General features: G+C 37.6%; 1 protein-coding gene across 2 annotated transcripts in view; it reads left to right on the top strand.

Annotated features, from left to right (window-relative positions):
* Nucleotides 783-18,778, top strand: part of LOC109225613 (kinesin-like protein KIN-7O) — a 37,787-nt gene continuing 19,791 nt past the window's right edge. For both annotated transcript variants that reach the window (XM_019390343.1, XM_019390341.1), the window contains exons 1-13: nt 783-1,018; nt 1,108-1,197; nt 13,004-13,122; nt 14,110-14,223; nt 14,320-14,401; nt 14,689-14,756; nt 14,828-14,902; nt 15,000-15,145; nt 15,222-15,324; nt 16,212-16,292; nt 16,537-16,605; nt 16,691-16,750; nt 16,820-16,981. In XM_019390343.1, coding sequence (XP_019245888.1) covers nt 895-1,018; nt 1,108-1,197; nt 13,004-13,122; nt 14,110-14,223; nt 14,320-14,401; nt 14,689-14,756; nt 14,828-14,902; nt 15,000-15,145; nt 15,222-15,324; nt 16,212-16,292; nt 16,537-16,605; nt 16,691-16,750; nt 16,820-16,981 — 1,293 coding nt within the window. In that variant the 5' untranslated portion in view covers nt 783-894. The remainder of the gene's footprint in view (nt 1,019-1,107; nt 1,198-13,003; nt 13,123-14,109; nt 14,224-14,319; nt 14,402-14,688; nt 14,757-14,827; nt 14,903-14,999; nt 15,146-15,221; nt 15,325-16,211; nt 16,293-16,536; nt 16,606-16,690; nt 16,751-16,819; nt 16,982-18,778) is intronic.

Raw genomic sequence — 18,778 nt, 5'->3', positions numbered from 1 at the left:
AACTGCAAAAGGTGCTACAAAAACAGGGTAAATGATAAGAACTTGAGTTTTTAATCTAACCAATAGGTTGGGTGAATTCTTATCAAGGGAGTTAATTAAATTATTGATGCTTAGGAATTGGGCAATATTATAAAAGTTACTCCTTCATATCCATGGGTTTTTTTACTATAAAATAAATGATCCACCGGCAAATAATATATATATATATATATATATATATCTTTATTTTTTCTCTATTATAGTATTTTGCTTTTGTTTATTTCAAATACTAAGTATATACCCTCCAAGAACAAGACTTCAATACCAAATTTTTTAATTTTGTTGACGTTGGTCTTTTCGAATGGTTCTTTGTTGCCAATCCGAAAGTTTGAATGTCATTAATACAAATATGATCTTCTAATATACGATTAATAATATTTTATTTATTTGTTTCATTAGTTGTTTTAAGATTAATTTTCTATATATGATCTAACTAAACCGAAGTTATTAATTAACGTATGAATAAAGCCAAATATGCATTGTTTATAAAAATTTCAATAAATTTTTTATAACCACGCAAAGCGCGGTAAATTCACTAGTTCTAAATGAATCTAGTTAATTTTTTAAACAACTTCTCGAATTCTTCATTGTTTTAGATTAACCAAAAAAGTCACTTGATTAATGTACTAATTTGTGTCTTCCATTATTTTTGAGTATTTTAGTCTTTCAATTTTATAGGGTTACTTTCATCTTTTATTGTTAGTATGATTTTTCTAATTTGTGATTAATGAACAACTTTTTTTAAGCCTTCCATAAAAAAGAGCCCCAATTGAATATTGGCGGAAGAGTCCCCGGGCGGGAAAATCAGCAAATCTGAGACTCCTTCTCGGGAAGAGTTCACCCTAAGGAATCAGGATGGAGAGAATCCACGTGTCTGTGAGAGCGAGGCCTCTGTCGCCGGAAGATGCAAAGTGCAGCCCCTGGCGAATCTCCGGCAACTCTATCTTCATTCCCAACCAGCCCACCAAGTTTGATTTTGGTACTCTCTCTCGTTTCTCTCCCTAGGTTTATCCCTTTTTCTCTTCACCTACTCATTTTTTTTCTTCACTTTTTTCTTTGGGCATGCAGATAGAATTTTCGGGGAGGAATGTACAACACTTGAAATCTACAAAGCTCGAACTAAAGATATTGTTTCTGCTGCAATTCAAGGATTTAATGGTATTTTAGACCTCTCTTTTACTTAAATTTTTGGCATTTGTTGTAATTGTCGTCTTATTTATTTTCCACTTCTGCCGGATACAAGTTTGGAATGCAGTTTTCCTTTTCTTTTATTTTTGAATTAAAACATTTTACCTGTTACTACTATTTTAGCTCCTAAGACACTTTAATAGCGAGATGTTACGTGTTTAAAATTTAAGAATGAACTCAATGCAATTGGGAAGACTAGAAGATTAGCAACAAAAAGTTAAGAGGCATACTCCATTTAAAGTTAAACATAAAAGAGCTCTGCTAGGAAAACGTCTTGAATTTTTCCTATTCAATTTGATAAGTTGTTTGGTGGCAGTTTGTTTGTAAGTTACAGTAGGTTGGTTGGCAACAGGGCATCCCGGTGCACAAAGCATCCCGCATTCGTGCAGGGTGGGAAAGGACCACACTCCTAGGAGTGTGATGTCGACAGCCTATCCTAATGCAAACATTAGTGGCTGCTTCCACGGCTCGAACCCGTGACCTATAGGTCACATGGAGACAACTTTACCGTTGCTCCAAGGCTCCTCTTCGGTAGGCTGGCTGTCAACTTGATTACAAATTAGAGTAAGTTGACGTGCAACTTGATTACTAACCTGGAGTAAGTTAGCTTGCCACTTGATTTCGACCTAGAGTGAGTTGGCTTGCAGCTTGGTTACAACTCGAAGTCAGTTGTCTTGCAACTTGATATGAATCGAAGTCCATGACAGCAAATTGATCGAATTGGTAACCTGGCATTGGTGAAAGAATATTCTTTATAAATAGTCATCTCTTGTTAATTGTTAATTTGAAATTGATTGGAATAAAATGTTATTAGGGTAGAGAGTATTCTTTCTAACAATGATAGTAGAGACTAGAGAGAGGTGTCAAGTATATCGAGAGAATGATTTGGGAAACACTTGTGTGAAATTCATTGTAGAGTCCATTCTTTCTATATATATATACTTCTATTATAATGGAAACTCGTGCTCCTGGACATAGGCATAATTGACCGAATCATGTAATTCTAGGTGTTTATGTTTTCGTTCCATCAGCGTTATCATATTTTGTTCTCCTATTTTAGTAAGATGTACTAGTTGATTCTTTTAGCGACATAACAAGACTCCAATTGACTGGGTACAAAGTTTAAAATGCTAAATTGACTTTTCTATTATATAGAAAAGGAAAGATGGTTGACCAAGGGCATAAATGTCATTTCATAAAAATTCCATGTTTGCATTTCTTAAATGCAAAAATACACATGGACCCCACATTCCTCTTGCCACAATTCTCCTTTAAATGCACTATGCATGTGTTGATTAGACTCTGTGCAGTGCAAATGCTCATTTCCAATCTTTTTCTCATTTTGAAAAATTATTAATTTTGTTTTATTCAAATAGAAATTTCCATAGAGAAAATAAAATTAATTTTTAAATAATACAACAACAAAAAGAAGTATCGATATTTACAAGATTTTCATATTTACCCATACTATCTTAAAGCAATTTGAAAATAAAAATTAAATAATTTTCATCTATCCATACTATTTGAAGACTATTTCATACTAAATATTTTTATATTCAAAAGTAGTTTTAAAAAATATAGCTTGTTAAACCTCAAAAGTTAATTAACTAAACACCAACAAATAATAATTTTAATAAAATTGCAATGTTGGGCCCGTATACGGGCCTTTCCTCATCTAGTTATACTATAAGCGACATGGGAAAAAATATTAAAGTAATGGTTGAAAAGTTGATTTAACAGAGAATATCCCATTGAGTTCTAAATTCGAATAGTGTAGTAATTTTGAATTATTGAAAGGTTGAAATTTGTATATAAGAGGAATAGCATCAAATATTTTGGGACGTCCCAAAATGAAAATAGTGTCATATAAATTGGAAAAGAGAAAGAATATATACTAATGATACTCTCATACTATGTGAAGAAGATATAGTATGATTGAAATTCTTTAAGATCATTCTCCTTGTGTTTGAAACAATATCTAGGTTGCTTATGATTCTAGCAAAAATTTGTGAGGATAGAGGAACTGGGAGGAATTCTGGTTTCGCAAGATTAGCAAAATACATAAGACATATCTGCGCTTGCCATTAGGAGCAAGTCACAAATTTAGTTGACATCTGACATGGAGTTATTGGCAAAGTAGAGAGGAAAGCATAAATCTGCATGAGACAATTTTTGTCCTTGTTTTAGAAGGATTGTGATGATCAGAAAGTTGAAAGAGTGGGACAATTGTTGACGATGCTCAGGAGTTAAGCAAGGGACCAAGCTCCATTATCTGGTACAACAACAACTATGCCGTAGTTCCAAACAAGTTGGGGTTGGCTGTACGAAACCTCATTGATCTTGTTTATAATTAATTCATCTAAACCAATCTTATACAAAACAAAAATAGAAGTGTTACACATTCTATCTTAAAGAAATCTAATAGGGCTTAGAAGACTCCTACGAAATATAGGACTTAAAGTAAACATACTAACATGATTAAAACATATTCCTTATTTATCGGTATCATACATATAAAATACCTTCTTCCATTTTTGCTCCATCTTTCGCAAGTATGCATGGATTCCAAGAGATTTTAGGTCTTTCGAGACAACCCCTTCAATGTGATTTTAGGTCTACCTTGTCCTCTATTAACACCTTTATTCAGCATGGTTTATATTGCATTGATTCCGTAAAAACAAAACTCACTTGGTTGGTACATGTACATCTTGGAATGAAGAGATTCTACTAGTCTTCTAAACTTAATTCCTGGAGAAGAAAGAATTTTCTTTTGATCCCTGTAATTAACAAGGTATGGAAGAATCAGATTGGTATATTATTCCATGTAGTGATACATATATATACATGTACATCATGTGCTAAGTAAGGAAAGAAATAAAAGAGATTCCTACAAATCTGCTATCTATATAGGGGTTATGTACACTACTAAGAAACAATCTATGTTCATTGTGTAAAGTGTCTAGGTTCATTCGATAACACTCCCCCTCAAGCTGGAGCATATATATTGATCATGCCCAGCTTGTTACAAAGGTAATCAACTCGAATGCTGTTCAATGCTTTAGTGAACAAATCAGCTAGCTGCTCTCCTGTCTTCACGTAGCCAGTGGAAATCAAGTTCTCCTGAATTTTCTCACGAATAAAATGACAGTCAACTTCAATATGTTTGGTTCTTTCATGATACGAGTTTTGATGGAGTAGGATGCTTCAACACAATTTCAGTTAAAAGGTGATGTATCCACATTATCTCACGTGTTGATTGTGCCATAGCTCTATACTCGGATTCCGCACTGGGCCTACAACATTTTGTTTCTTACTTCTCCATGATACCAAGTTTCCACCAACAAATACACAGTAACCAGTAGTAGATCTTCTATCAATCTTGGATCCAGCCCAATCTGCATGTGCAAAACAATCAATGCGAGAATGACCGTGATTACTGTAACTGTATAATATGCCAAGTCCAGGAGCTCCTTTTAAGTAACATAGGATTTGCTCCAAAGCCTCCCAATGTTTAACTGTGGGCGCGGACATGAACTGGCTAACCATACTGACTGCAAAAGCAAAAGCTGGACGAGTCACAGTAAGATAGTTTAATCTTCCAACTAGCCTCCTGTATCTATCTCGATCATTAAATGGCTTGCCATCATCTTTCATAAAATGCAAATTAGGAACCATTGGAGTACTGCAAGGCTTGGCAGCCAGCTTACCAGTTCCTGCTAGTAAGTCAAGAATTTACTTTCTCCGAGATAGAAAAATTCCCTTCTTGCTTCTAGTTATTTCTACTCCCAAGAAGTATTTCAGTTGTTCCAAGTCTTTTGTATGAAACTTAGTATGCAAGAAAGACTTGAGAGAAGAGATTCCTGCATAATGACTCCCTGTGATAACACTGTCATCCACATATACAACAAGGAGAATTCCAATTGTTGATTGCTTGTAGAAGACAAAATGATCACATTTACTCTTTTTCAGACCAAATTCTTGAACTGCTTCACTAAATTTACCAAACCAAGCCCGGGGACTCTGCTTTAATTCAAGCCATATGAGGATTTCTTCAAATGACAGACCTTGCCATACTCCCCTGAGCAACAAAACTTGGTGGTTGCTCCATATATACCTCTTCGTGGAGATCACCATGAAGAAAAGCATTCTTAATATCCAATTGATGCAAAGGCCAATTCTCAAAAGCATCTAGTGAAATGAACAAGCGGACAGAAGTAAGTTTGGCAACCGGAGAGAAAGTGTCTGAATAATCCACCCCATAACACTGAGCATACCCCTTAGCCACAAGTCTGGCCTTAAGTCTCGCCATAGAGCCATCATGATTAACTTTGACCGTGAAGACCCACTTGCATCCCAGTGCTTTCTTTCCACCGGGTAACTCCACTAAATCCCAAGTGTGGTTTGTCTTTAAGGCATGTATTTCCTCAAGCATTGCTTCAGACCATCCAGGATGATTCAAAGCCTCCTTCACTGTTTTGGGTATAGAAACAGAGTCTAGAGACACAATCAAAGATCTAGATGCAGGAGACAAGTGGTCGTAGGAAACAAAATTAACAATAGAATATGTGGATTTGCAAGTACGTATACCTTTGCGAAGAGCAATTGGAAGGTGAAGGTTTTCTGGAGATTCAGGTGGAGGCAAATCTGATGACGAAGGAACTGATGACGAAGGAACTGGTGCAGAACATGTATCATTCGTCTGTTGCCTCCGCCAGTAAACTTGAACAATTGGTGGTCTTTCTAACACAGTTGGAGCAGGTGCTGAAGGCAGAATAGTAGATTGGTGCTCGATAGAACTAGGAGATGGAGGAACATCATCTCGTTGTTTTGTCAAAGTACAAGTAACCTGGTATACTAGCCACTCATCTTCCTCCCCCTGATTTGTGGAAATGGGAGGTGCATAGAAGAATGGTGTAGTATCTGATAATACCACATCAGTTGACACCAAATATTTGCCAAGTTCAGTAGAATAACACCGATACCCCTTCTGAAGTCGAGAATAGCCAAGGAAAACACACTTCACTGGATCTAACTTGGTAACAAATGGTCAATATCCTTTACCAATAACCTGTTTTGTTGTAAGATCTAGAAACAAATAATGATTGGGAAAGAATGCAACAAACAATTAAGGTCTTTGGTGATTTTACTAACATAAATCAAGTTAAAGGCCAAGTTTGGTAGACTTAATACAGATGACAGGGTAATAGAGGAAGTTGATTTAACAGTCCCAGATCCAACACTGCTACAAGTTGATCCATCAGCTACAGTAACTGGAGAGGGTGCTTTATGTGAGCGAAAGCTAGAAAAAATATTTGGATTACCTATCATGTGATTTATGGCACCTGAATCGATCACCCATTAATTGGAAGAGGTGATAAGACATGTATTATCTGACCAAGCAAAGACAGTAACTGAAGAAGATTCCTTAACTGATTTATGATATTGAAGGAATTTTAAAAACTCATCCGATACCAAGATTGCTGGACTAGGAGTTGTTGCATTATTATTCTTTACCATCATTTTTCCTTTGAATAACAAACCGATTAAATTAATAGAGGTCCCCAAGGCTAAAAGATACCAAAACAGATCTCTGGTAGACACGAAGTCAACAATGTGTTCAACAAAACTCCACTCCAATAATCCACTCAACCAAATCAGAGAACCAAACAAACCTGTCCCCAAATCAAATAAAATCAGATACTAATAAAGTTTTTGATAAGGAAAGACCCAACAGATAATATCAAGTCTCAAATTGTAACAAAGCGTCTTACAAGGAAGACCCAACAAATACCAATTCACAAAACAAGCAATCAGATGCAAGAATATTGTTCCACGACTACTTCAGTATCCCAAAAAACAAACCAAACTGTAGAAGAACTCAAACCTGACCAAAATTGGTGTAATACAACCTTGTCTGAGTCTGTTCTTCACGAAAATAAGGTTCTATTATCAAAGGATAATCGATCGAAAATATCAAGCTGATCTCGGAGAACAAAGCTGGATAGAGAATGGACCACACACGCACCTCACGTGTCTGCCGAAAAGTTTTGGTTAACTCCAGTGAGACAAACTCAACTCCGGTGAAGCCACAGATGTGGCTCTGATACCATGTAATTAACAAGGTATGGAAGAATCAGTATTATTCCATGTAGTGATACATATATATACATGTACAACAAGTGCTAAGTAAGGAAAGAAATAAAAGAGATTCCTACAAATCTGCTATCTATATAGGGGTTATGTACACTACTAAGAAACAGTCTATGTTCATTGTGTAAAGTGTCTAGGTTCATTCTGTAACAATCCCACTTACTAGATTTCTTGTTTTTACTTCCACGAACCAGGCATTTGGAGGTCGATGCAGGATATGATAAAAATATCTCAAGAACATTCTCTCATTTTATCCTCAATGCGTGCTACTTGCAACTTCTGGCAAATATGATCCATTTTTAAGCTTGTCTAATCTTGTATGACCGCACATCCCTCTTAGCATCTGCATCTCGGCACTCATTTTGTGGATGTGTTAGGCTTTAACAGCCGAACATTCACTCTCGTATAATATTACTGGTCTTATAACTATTTTATAGAACGTACCATTTACTTCGGTTGGCAATTTCCATTTCAGCCATTCGATTTTGATTCTTTGTGTAACATTTTTTTCTATCATTACATATGCTAGAACAATGAGCCTAGAGATCTGGTCTAGAAATAAAGATTGGAAGTTCAATGTGAAGTTTTAAAAAGCTTTGATTTCCAATTCTTTTTATAGTCCACAACAACATCAAAAAAAGATTTGTGTTAAGAAAATAACCTTACGTCTAACTCAATTCTAATAATTAGCCATGAAATGAAAATTGCCCAAGACTCTAAAGTGATTACAACCTATATCCTCAACCAATATGGGATTCTAACACCCCCTAGTATGCTCAGTATAGGAATGTGGGGTGTAGATATGGGGCCAATATTAGGTAATCAAATATCATGGATGATTTTGACTCAGATACCATGTTAAAAAAATAGACCTATGGCCTAACTTAACCCTAAAATGTAAGCTACTGAGGTGAAGATTACTTAAGACCATATAAGAAAGTATACCATATCCTTAACTAACGTGGGAATTTTAACAATTTGAAAAATCAAAGCCCCTTATTAGGACCTGCTTTTGTTGGGAGGAAATTGATGAAGTTTTTCTACGCAAAAAATTATAGAAAAGAGGTCTGGATGTTTTGCCGTTAAAGTGGGCTTGGCTCGTGAGGCTCCAATCGATTATTTGAATAGGGTTGAGCTAAGATTTTTTGACCCATTTAAAAGAACCGAGGCTATTAGGTCTGACCCAAGTCAGCCCGATTGCCATTGAGGCGTTGTTGAGGTTGGGCTCAAGCCAGCTTATGAGCCAATTTTTAAAAGGAAAAAAGATACAAATAGCGGGTTGACTATTGATAATCATAAAACACAAATAGCTAGACAACAATTACTATTTGTAGCCGGATAGCCATATTATTTTGTAGCCAAAATATTAACAAAAATCATTGAAACCCCACCCTTCTACCACTTAACCGTCCTCTTCACAACCATCTCCATCTTTCTCTACCATAAACAAACAACATCAATTTGGTGCTCATACTTAAACAACAAAGAGAGAGAGACAGAGAGAGAGACGCACCCAGAGAATGAAGCAATTTCACAGCGCCACATCTGGAGCAAATGAAGCCAATCCCAAATAAGAAACTAGGATATCAGGAAAATGAATGTTTAATCACAATTTTGGGAAAGGTGAATGCAATGTATAATACGTGTATACTAACTTCACAATAAATGTCTAAGTCTAATTAGGGATGGGGAGATCGACGAGGATGTCACGCACTGTTTAGGAGTGGGGTGGATGCAATGGAGGTTAGCATCTGGAGTCCTGTGACAAGAATGTGCCACCGAAACTTAAAGGTAATTTGTATAGAGTGGTGGTTAGACCAGCCATGGTGTATGGTACTGAGTGTTGGCCAGTCAAGAATTCACATATCCAAAAGATGAAAGTAACAGAAATGAGGAGGTTGAGATGGATGTGCGGGCACACTAGGCTGGATAAGATTAGGGATGAAGATATTTGGGAGAAGGTGAGCGTGGCTCCCAATGGACGGCAAGATGTAGGAATCAAGGCTTAAATGGTTAGAGCATGTGTGGAGGAGAGGCCTAGATTCCCCAGTTAGAATGTGAACGGTTGGTTTTGGCGGGTATGAGAAGAGGTAGAGGGCGGCCTAAGAAGTAATGGGGTGAGGTCATCAGGCAGGACATGGTGCGACTTCAGATTTTCGAGGACATGAATCTTGATAGGAAGGTGTGGATGTCGAGCATTAGGGTTGAAGGTTAGGAGGTACTCCAGTATTTTTCTACTTCGTACAGGGGGTGAGGCTAGTCTGATGTTGTGTTGACACTAGTTTTCCGTTTTTCATAGTACTGGGTCATTATTACTGGTTATTGGTATTGCTTTTCCATCTATTTTCTGTTCTTGCGATGCTGATATTATTTTTCTAGCTTCTATTGCTGTTACGAATCTATTGTCTCTTTTTGTCTTCGTGAGTCGAGGGTCTTTTAGAAATAACCTCTCTACTCCTCCAGGGTAGGGGTAAGGTCTGCGTACACACTACCCTCCAGGTCTGCGTAAACACTACCCTCCCCAGACCCCATTTATGAGATTTTACTGGATTGTTGTTGTTGTTGTAGTTTATAATGCATATGCATTGATTACACATATTATATAGTGAGGTGAAAGATTGAGACTCTTTTTTTCAAACATTTTTTGGAGTGCAATGGGTGATGCCTAAGGATGTGAAGGGTTTGCTGCTAGGTTGGGTCAGACAAAGAGTTTGAAAAGAGCTGAGACACATCTGGAGGACTGTCCGGTCTGCATCATGTGGTCTAGTTGGCTTAAAGATGTTAGACAACATGGTTAGTTTAGGATTTGGATAACATACCTATCGTATATTGTAATGTGTAGCTAAACTAACCGTAGCTGCCAAGGCAGTTGTAGTGTTGTAGGACTATTAGGTGTATGTTAACTCCTGGATGTATTTGTGTCAATGTTGGATTTTGCACTTGTTACTGCTGATATTTGATTTACCAGAATAATAAGTAGTTCAGTCGAAGGAGGAGTCTTTGCTTAAATTTAAATTTAATAGGATAAGTTAGTTGAGATAGTTTAGGTTTTTGAACTTGAATATTTATTCTCCTGATTTTCTGCAGATTCTGTTTCTAAATTGGCTATTTAAAGCCTTGTTATGCTTAATAAAATTATTGAGAGATATTTTCAATCAATATTTTTAATATTTTTGCTGCCCCATCTTTTAAAAAACCAACAGTCAAACACAACCACATAGAGCACACGCTGCTACAACAAAGTATTAACTAGAAGGGCTGATTATACTTTGTATAAATATGGCCATACAGGCATCGAATGGCAGCAAGAACAGAAGCTTAAAATTTTTTGTTGTGTTCTTATTTTCTTAATGGTATCAGGGCAAAGGCTCAATTAAAATCCAGCGATCCTTAACTCCTTGTTTCTTCCTCAAAACAGCCATGGCCTCCTCCTCTAACACTACACTAGCCCTATCACCCTCATCACTGCACCAACTCATTGCAATTTGTTCCATCAAGTTGAAACCATCAAACTACCTTGTTTGGAGGACACAAATCTTTCAACTTATGCAAACCTTAAAAGTTGACAAGGTTATTAAAGAGGACCCTCCATCCGAAATTGTAGAGAATGCGAAAGGAGCAACTAATTCAAACCCGAAATTCACTGAGTGGGAAGAACGCGATGTTTTTATTAGGAGTTGGCTATCTGGAACAATGACCGAAGAATCAATGTTCCTTATTATAGGATGTCAAACTGCGAAACTGATGTGGTATTGTCTTGAGGATAACTACTACAAGCAAGCAAAGATAAAGAGTTTCAGTTGAAGCAACAACTTCAGACTGTGAAACTTGGATCCAAATCCATTGATGAATACATCCAGGAGTTAACATACACCTAATAGTCCTACAACACTACAACTGCCTTGGCAGCTACGCTTAGTTTAGCTACACATGACAATACACGATAGGCATGTTATCCAAATCCTAAACTAACCAAGTTGTCTAACATTGCTCCTACTCTATGTTGATGATATAATTTGTACTGGCAGTAGCTCTCTTCTCATCTCTCAACTCATCAACTAGCTGCGCACTTGATTTGCGATGAAAGATATGGGTCCTCTTCACTATTTTCTGGGCATAGAGGTAACTCTCACCAAAGATGGCCTTTTCCTTAGCCAATGCAGATATGCCTTCTGAGATTCTTACTCGCACCAGCATGCTGGCCTCAAGAGCTATTCCAACACCACTCTCTCTCAAACATAATCTTCATGTGTCCATTGTTACTCCCATTGATGTCTCTGAATATAGAAGTGTTGTTGGTGCCTTGCAATACCTCACACTCACTCGCCCGGAAATCTCCCATACTGTTAATCTCCTATGTCAATTTATGCATTGTCCTACTGCTGTTCATTGGACTGGAGTAAAGCGCGTGCTTCGTTACATTTCTGGCACCATTGATTGTGGTCTACGATTATCATCCAGGTCGTCTCTTAATCTTGTAGGGTTCTCTGATGCGGATTGGGCAGGATGCCCCCTTACTAGACGATCTACCTCCGGTCTATGTGTCTTCCTAGGGTCAAACTGTATCAGCCAGTCTTCTAAAAAGCAACACACAGTGGCCAAATCTAGTGCAGCGGCTGCGTATCGCTCCTTGGCATCACTAGCAGCAGAATCACTTGGGTGACTTATCTCTTGAAGGATATTGGCATTTCCTTGCCTTGCCCTCCATTCTTGTTCACAGATAAGATAAGTGCTCTCCATCTCACTTCCAATCCTGTGTTGCATGCACGAACCAAGCATGTCGAAATTGACTATCATTTTGTGCGAGAAAAGGTTATCCGGGGTGCTATGGTTGCTAAGTTTGTTCCCTCCTTGCACCAGGTAGCTGATATATTCACTAAACATCTGGCAACAATTTCGGACTCTACTTACCAAGCTGGGTGTTTTGAGACCTCCCGACACCAGCTTGCGTGGGATGTCAGACAACCTGGTTAGTTTAGGATTTGGATAACATTCCTATCGTGTATTGTAATGTGTAGCTAAACTAACCGTAGCTGCCAAAGCAGTTGTAGTGTTGTAGGACTATTAGGTGTATGTTAACTCCTCGATGTATTTGTGTCAAACACAACCACATAGAGCACACACTGCTACAGCTAAGTGTTAGCTAGAAGGGCTGATTATACTTTGTATAAATATGGCCATACAAGCATCGAATGGCAACAAGAACAGAAGCTTAAAGTCTTTTGTTGTGTTCTTATTTTCTCCAAAAGGAATAAAAGATGATTTGGAGATAAGAACACTCATCTTTTGTGAAGTATAAATGCATATATAGTCTATTCCCCGAGTAGGCTGCCTACATTACCTTGGGGTGCGGCTTTTCCTGGACCCTGCGTGAATACGGGATCTTTCGTGCACCGGGCTGCCCTTTTAAATGCATACATAGGTGTCCGATCACAGATTAGAGGATATGCCATAGCTTGTTGGTTTTTTTTTGGGGCCCTATGATGTTAAAGATGTAACGGTGTTGCTGTAATTTCCTTTTCTGTACCTCTTGCAGTACCTTCTTGGTACTAGCTTTACCTAACTTCATAAAAAGAAAATATATGTCTTTTAATCTACTGATCTGCCTACTTATCTTCTTTTGCAGGGACAGTCTTTGCATATGGTCAGACAAGTAGTGGAAAGACATATACTATGAGAGGATCAGCAACTGAACCTGGAGTCATCCCTATGGCTGTGCAAGATCTGTTTAATTTCACTGGAGAGGTTTGGCATTGCCGTTAGATCAATTTGCACCCCTTCAACCATTAATTGCATTCATGTCGCCTTCATATATTTGACATTCTTTAATGATAACTTTGTCTGCAACTTCAATAGATTGAAAAGAAATAAGTTTATTTACTGGAGAACAACTCGTCATAAAGGCGATTCTGGGTCTTTTTTCAAGTTTTAAAGTCATTTTGCGGTTCTTGCAGTTACTATTCTGAAATTTGCTTATGTTTTCATATAAAACTGCTCCATAGTTAGGACTTATGGGTATGAAGTTGGTCTAGAGGATTTTTAGGGGACACCAAGGAAAGCAATTTCTTCGAGCTACATCACACGTGTGGCACAAAACATTAGATTCTTATGCTTCAGCTTGGTATAACGGGGATCCTCAAAATGAGTCCATACACTAGCTAGCTGAGACTTGACAGTCAACCAGATTTTTTCTCTTTATTTCTTATGTCTCCAACAGTCTTATGATAGGTGCAACCTCTATACAAAGAGTTCCAACAATCGTATCAAAGAAAAAAGGCACTAAACCTATTTGGCGAAAGAAAGATAGGAAATGAGCATATTGATTCACCTATTTGAAGCTGAAGGATTGAAAGTATTAGAGTCTTGATTCCCTTCTTAACCTGAAATGAAACATAGGGAAAGATTGATCATCAGACTCATTTCCTTTTTAAAAAGAGCCCAAGAGTGAGTTTTGATAGAAAAGATACTGCCCTGATGAGTGATGAATAAGGGAAGTGACAAGCCTCTTCTGTTTGTGCTGGTTTAAGTTCCCGAGGGTTTTTCGATTGCATAAGAAACTAATGAAATATCTTCTTTTATGACTTATCAACCGTTTTTAAAAAAAAAAATGTTCCAGTGTTGTCCTGTGCAACATGCTCATTCCTTGGAAACTTCTTTAGTACATGAAGTCGGTTCTGCCTTTTCAAAAATGTAATAAGTACCAATGTATGATATTGTCTCTTGGAATTTTAGGAAAGGGACAGAGAGTTTCTTCTACGGATGTCGTATATGGAAATCTATAATGAGGAGATAAATGATTTGTTGGCTCCAGAGCACCGAAAGTTGCAAATCCATGAAAGTGTAGAGGTAATGGATTAGTTTTGGTTTCGCATCATTGTTTTGTAGTTGCACATGAACTGTCAGCATAATTTGGCTTTCATCCTGTGCTGATCTGGCATGTAGCGGGGAATATTTGTCGCTGGCTTGAGGGAGGAAATTGTCGCCTCTCCTGATCAAGTGCTTGAACTCATGGATTTTGGAGAATGTGAGTTGAAAGTATCATCAATTTGTATATGTCCTCTCATAATTGTTTTTCCTCGAAAGTATCTTATATGCTCCAATTTATCTAATAACAAAGGCTCCACTGTGAGTATTGGTCTTAAGAGCATACTGCCAAACATTTCCGTGCCCTAAAGATTTGGTTTTCATCTTTAAAGAAGTGCTGCATCCAATATCCCCTCTTGTTCTTCTGCCTTAATATTGGCTACTCTATCTCAAATTAATATGTCAAAGCTTAAGCAAGAGTTGAAGTCCTCACAATTTGTTTTGCAGGTCATCGACATATTGGAGAAACTAATATGAATGTATACAGTAGTAGGTCACACACAATCTTCCGGATGGTAAGATACGCTTGAATGACTATACTAAAGATATGAGAATACATTCACGTCCTAAAATTTATACTTAACAGATAGTTGAGAGTAGGGAGAAGGCTGAAGATACAAAAACAGACAATTCTTGTGATGCAGTCCGTGTATCTGTTCTGGTATGCGGTGTGAAGTTTTTACATTCTCTTTTTAAGATGCTAGTATTTATGTAGAAAAATCTATAAGGATGCTCTTTCTATCCTCACATTTTTCCAGAACCTGGTGGACCTTGCTGGTTCAGAACGTGCTGCCAAAACCGGAGCGGAAGGTGTTCGTCTAAAAGAAGGCTCCCACATCAACAAAAGCTTGATGACTTTAGGAACTGTGATTAAAAAACTAAGTGAAGGTGCTGAGAGTCAAGGGTAAGTTTGTTATGTGTTGACTTGGTTCCGTAAAGCTGTTCTCCTACTTGTACTAATGTGTTATGCAATCTTGCAGGGGTCACGTTCCGTATCGAGACAGTAAACTAACACGTATCTTGCAACCTGCACTGGGCGGAAATGCAAACACTGCCATCATATGTAATATCACTCTTGCCCAGGTAAATTTTTTGTGCTTATTATATTTATGGTAGGCTGAAAAACACCTACAAAATACATAAGTCCTTATGTTGGTGCACAACGTTCTCTATGGAGTGTTCAATTTCATAATTTTTATTTTTTTCTTTGATTTCTTTAGAGAACTTAAAAACAGAATAAATGAAATTTCAATGTCTATCATGTCAAAACTTGCTTGGAGTATCTTTTATTAAAAAAAATTCATGATGAAGCAATCTGCGGCTGATGGAAACTACCGCTACACTGATCTTACTGTACAATGGTAGGCATATCTGCCTCAGATCATGTCTATTTGTATCACAATAATATGATTGTGTCCAAGTGTTTTCCCTGTAGACTTACAATTAGTATACCACCATTGCAGTTCACTCCAAGTGTTTTCCTTTTAAGATTTACAAGTTATTATAGTGCTATTGTGATATCATTTTTCGGTTTTCAGCAATTTATTTAACAAAATGATTATGTAATGGACACACAAGTTGACTATCGATGAACTGGCCTTCTGTTTTCCACTTAATGCTGCTGACTTTTTGAGCACAGTAGCTCGAAATTGTGTTCGGGTCATTCTTTGTCTTCTCTCATTTTTCAGTGTGGAGGGCTCGAGTACCTTTCAATTTGCGTTAACCATGATATATATATGCAACGGGACCACCTTTCAGAAATATAGTGTGTCACCGGCAGAATTTTCTTTTCATCACATATTGTGCTCGTGGATCATATAATGCTTGGATGAGCATGTGTCTCTGATTCTTCTTTCTTTCTTCCTTTTTTCTGCCTTTGGTTTTCTTGTGGGGCTTTCTGCTTGATGCTAGGTTCATGCTGACAGTTTCTGGTTTTTTATTTTGATAATGCATTTTTTCCTTGATGCCAGATTCATGCTGATGAGACTAAAAGTAGTCTTCAATTTGCAAGCAGGGCATTGCGGGTTACAAATTGTGTTCACGTGAATGAGGTTGTATATTTTACTGTATTCTGCACTTAATAATATTTTTTCATTACTTCAAACAATTTTCATATGGAGTTCACGAAGTGCATGTCTAATTGATGCACCAGAAAGCAAGTCATCACTTAATCGTTCTTTATGCCTCTTACTCATGTCTGCTGTTAGTCTGAGTTGCTTCTGGTTTGCACTTTCTTTTTACCTTTATATGATGCCTGTTTTTATTGCATCTTAACCTATCTGTATTTGATACCAGATACTGACTGATGCTGCGTTGCTCAAGCGTCAAAAGAAGGAGATTGAGGAGCTGCGATCAAAATTGCAGGTTGTGCAAGCAGTCACGCCTGTTTGTTATTTTGAAGTGGTTGCATTGATATGTTGACCAACCTATGTTTTTTAAACCATTGAAGGCATCACATTCAGAACATCCTGATGAAGAAATATTGAATCTTCGGAACACTTTACTGAAGGTTTGTGATAATTACTTCATAGTTGCTTTGGCAATTTTATGAGTCTCAAAGGTGTAAAATATTTAACAGAGTGAATTGGAGCGGGAACGAATTGCGTTAGAGTTGGAGGAGGAAAAGAAAGCTCAAGTTGAAAGGGAGAAGAGGTTACAAGAGCAAGCCAAGAAAATTGAGAACTTGAGTTCTATGGTGCTATGCTCAAATAGGGATGAGGGTCGTGATACCTATAAAAAGGTAAATTAGTGGATTTCAATCTTTTCATTGCTTTACTTGCTTTTGAATCCCTCCTAGAAGCACTACTATTTAAGAGTGTAATTTCAACAAGTTGGTAGTGCTTCACTGTGTCAAATTGACAAATACAATTCAATTTTTAACATATAACTGGAACTTCACCTAATTTACTGTAGAGCAAAGACTTGTAAAAGCAACTAAATTATTTTTTTCAGTACAGAAGTCTTTTTTCCATCTCTTTTATCAGGTAATTGGGTTCCTAGTTCTTTTTCTTTTACCTTCTATGATCCCTTGAAATCCTAGATGTGATTTCCTTGGACGCTTTCTCTGTTGTTTCTCGTTACTCCCTTGATTCTGTCTCAGGTCCAGTATTAGCAAATTGGAACTGATCCTCAATATAGTAAGTGACAGGAAATGGACATTAAGCCTAACTCAACATCAAAAACTAACTCATGAAGTGAGAATTGCCCAAAAACATATAAAGAGGCCAAATCACCAAATCACCTATCCACAACCAATACAAGAATTCTGACACCCCCGCACGTCCAGGCCTACCAACTGGCGTATGGACAACATAATATGGGTCCAACATCGGGTACCAAGAATTGGGATGGGTGTGGTTTTTATACCAAGATAAGGAATGAACCTTGGACCTAACTCAACCCTAAAAGCTAGCTCATGAGTTGAGGATTGCCCAAGATGTAAGAATTCTGACATTAAGCTTTCCCGTTGCTCAAGAGCCTTACATTCTCTTTCAATCCTAGTCACATGAATTGCCATTGCCTACATGCAACTCCAGATCAACAAGAGGTATCAGCCATATATACTCTTTTGCCCTCTTTCTCTAGCCTCACAAGTCTTGCCATATTCTTTAATTACCCAACACGGCCTTAGATTTTGACCAGATTTAATTGCAGCATCTGGTCTATTATGGTAGCAAGTCCAAAGAACTCTTTTTGAAAAATCGATAAATCCTCGAGGCCAGTTAGCAGCACGATTCGAAGCTCGGTGGATAATGAGCCTGCACCTCTACTATTCTCCACTTAAACTGTTAGTCTGCTGTAGGATTCACACTCGTGGCTTAGGCCACCTAACCCACACCTCATGTGCTTTGCTTTTACCCTTGAATAAAAGCCCTACAGACAAGTCTAGAGATTTTAAATTTTAAGGATCTTGGTTTAGATGATATAGCTACTTTATTAATAATGTGTTATAAAGTAGTAGATGCTCTTTTTTATCCCTTTTGGGGATAGGTAACTTGTAATTTTCATTCTTTAAGCTCTAAAAGCCAATAGTTTTGCCCTGAAACTAATTTGTCTACTGCTTCTACTTAAATATTTGTGCAAACATATATTAGTTGGGAAGTTTTGTTATTTCAAAGCAATGTTTCAAAAATTGCCCCTTCCAAGGTGCGTTGCAAGGCGGGCGAGGCCTGGTTACTGTAAGGCATCCAGGTCCAGGGCAAAAGTATGCAAGTGATACATCTTTAGTCACACGGAGTTCAACTTTTTATGGCATACAACTTTTTCGTGCCCAAGCAAAAAAATAAATTTCAAGTTTTAAGTTAGTATTTTATGTTTATTTTAGGAACCTGCAGTACCTGCATTCATGGAATGCCCCAATAACCTCCATCAACTCCCTCTCACTATGCTACAGCACTGCTGAAAAAAGGCCAATGTGAAGCCATCAGGTCCAGGAGCCTTGTCACCAGCACAACTCTCAATTGCCTCCTACACCTCCTCTTCCCCAATAGACCTCTCAAACCACTCACTATTTGGTTGAAACTATCAACCCCTCCCC

This window comes from Nicotiana attenuata, chromosome 5 (genome assembly GCF_001879085.1).
Source record: "Nicotiana attenuata strain UT chromosome 5, NIATTr2, whole genome shotgun sequence".
In the NCBI taxonomy this organism is placed as follows: Eukaryota; Viridiplantae; Streptophyta; class Magnoliopsida; order Solanales; family Solanaceae; genus Nicotiana; species Nicotiana attenuata.
The sequence above is the reverse complement of the archived record's forward strand: the minus strand, read 5'-3'. Positions and strand labels throughout refer to the sequence as shown.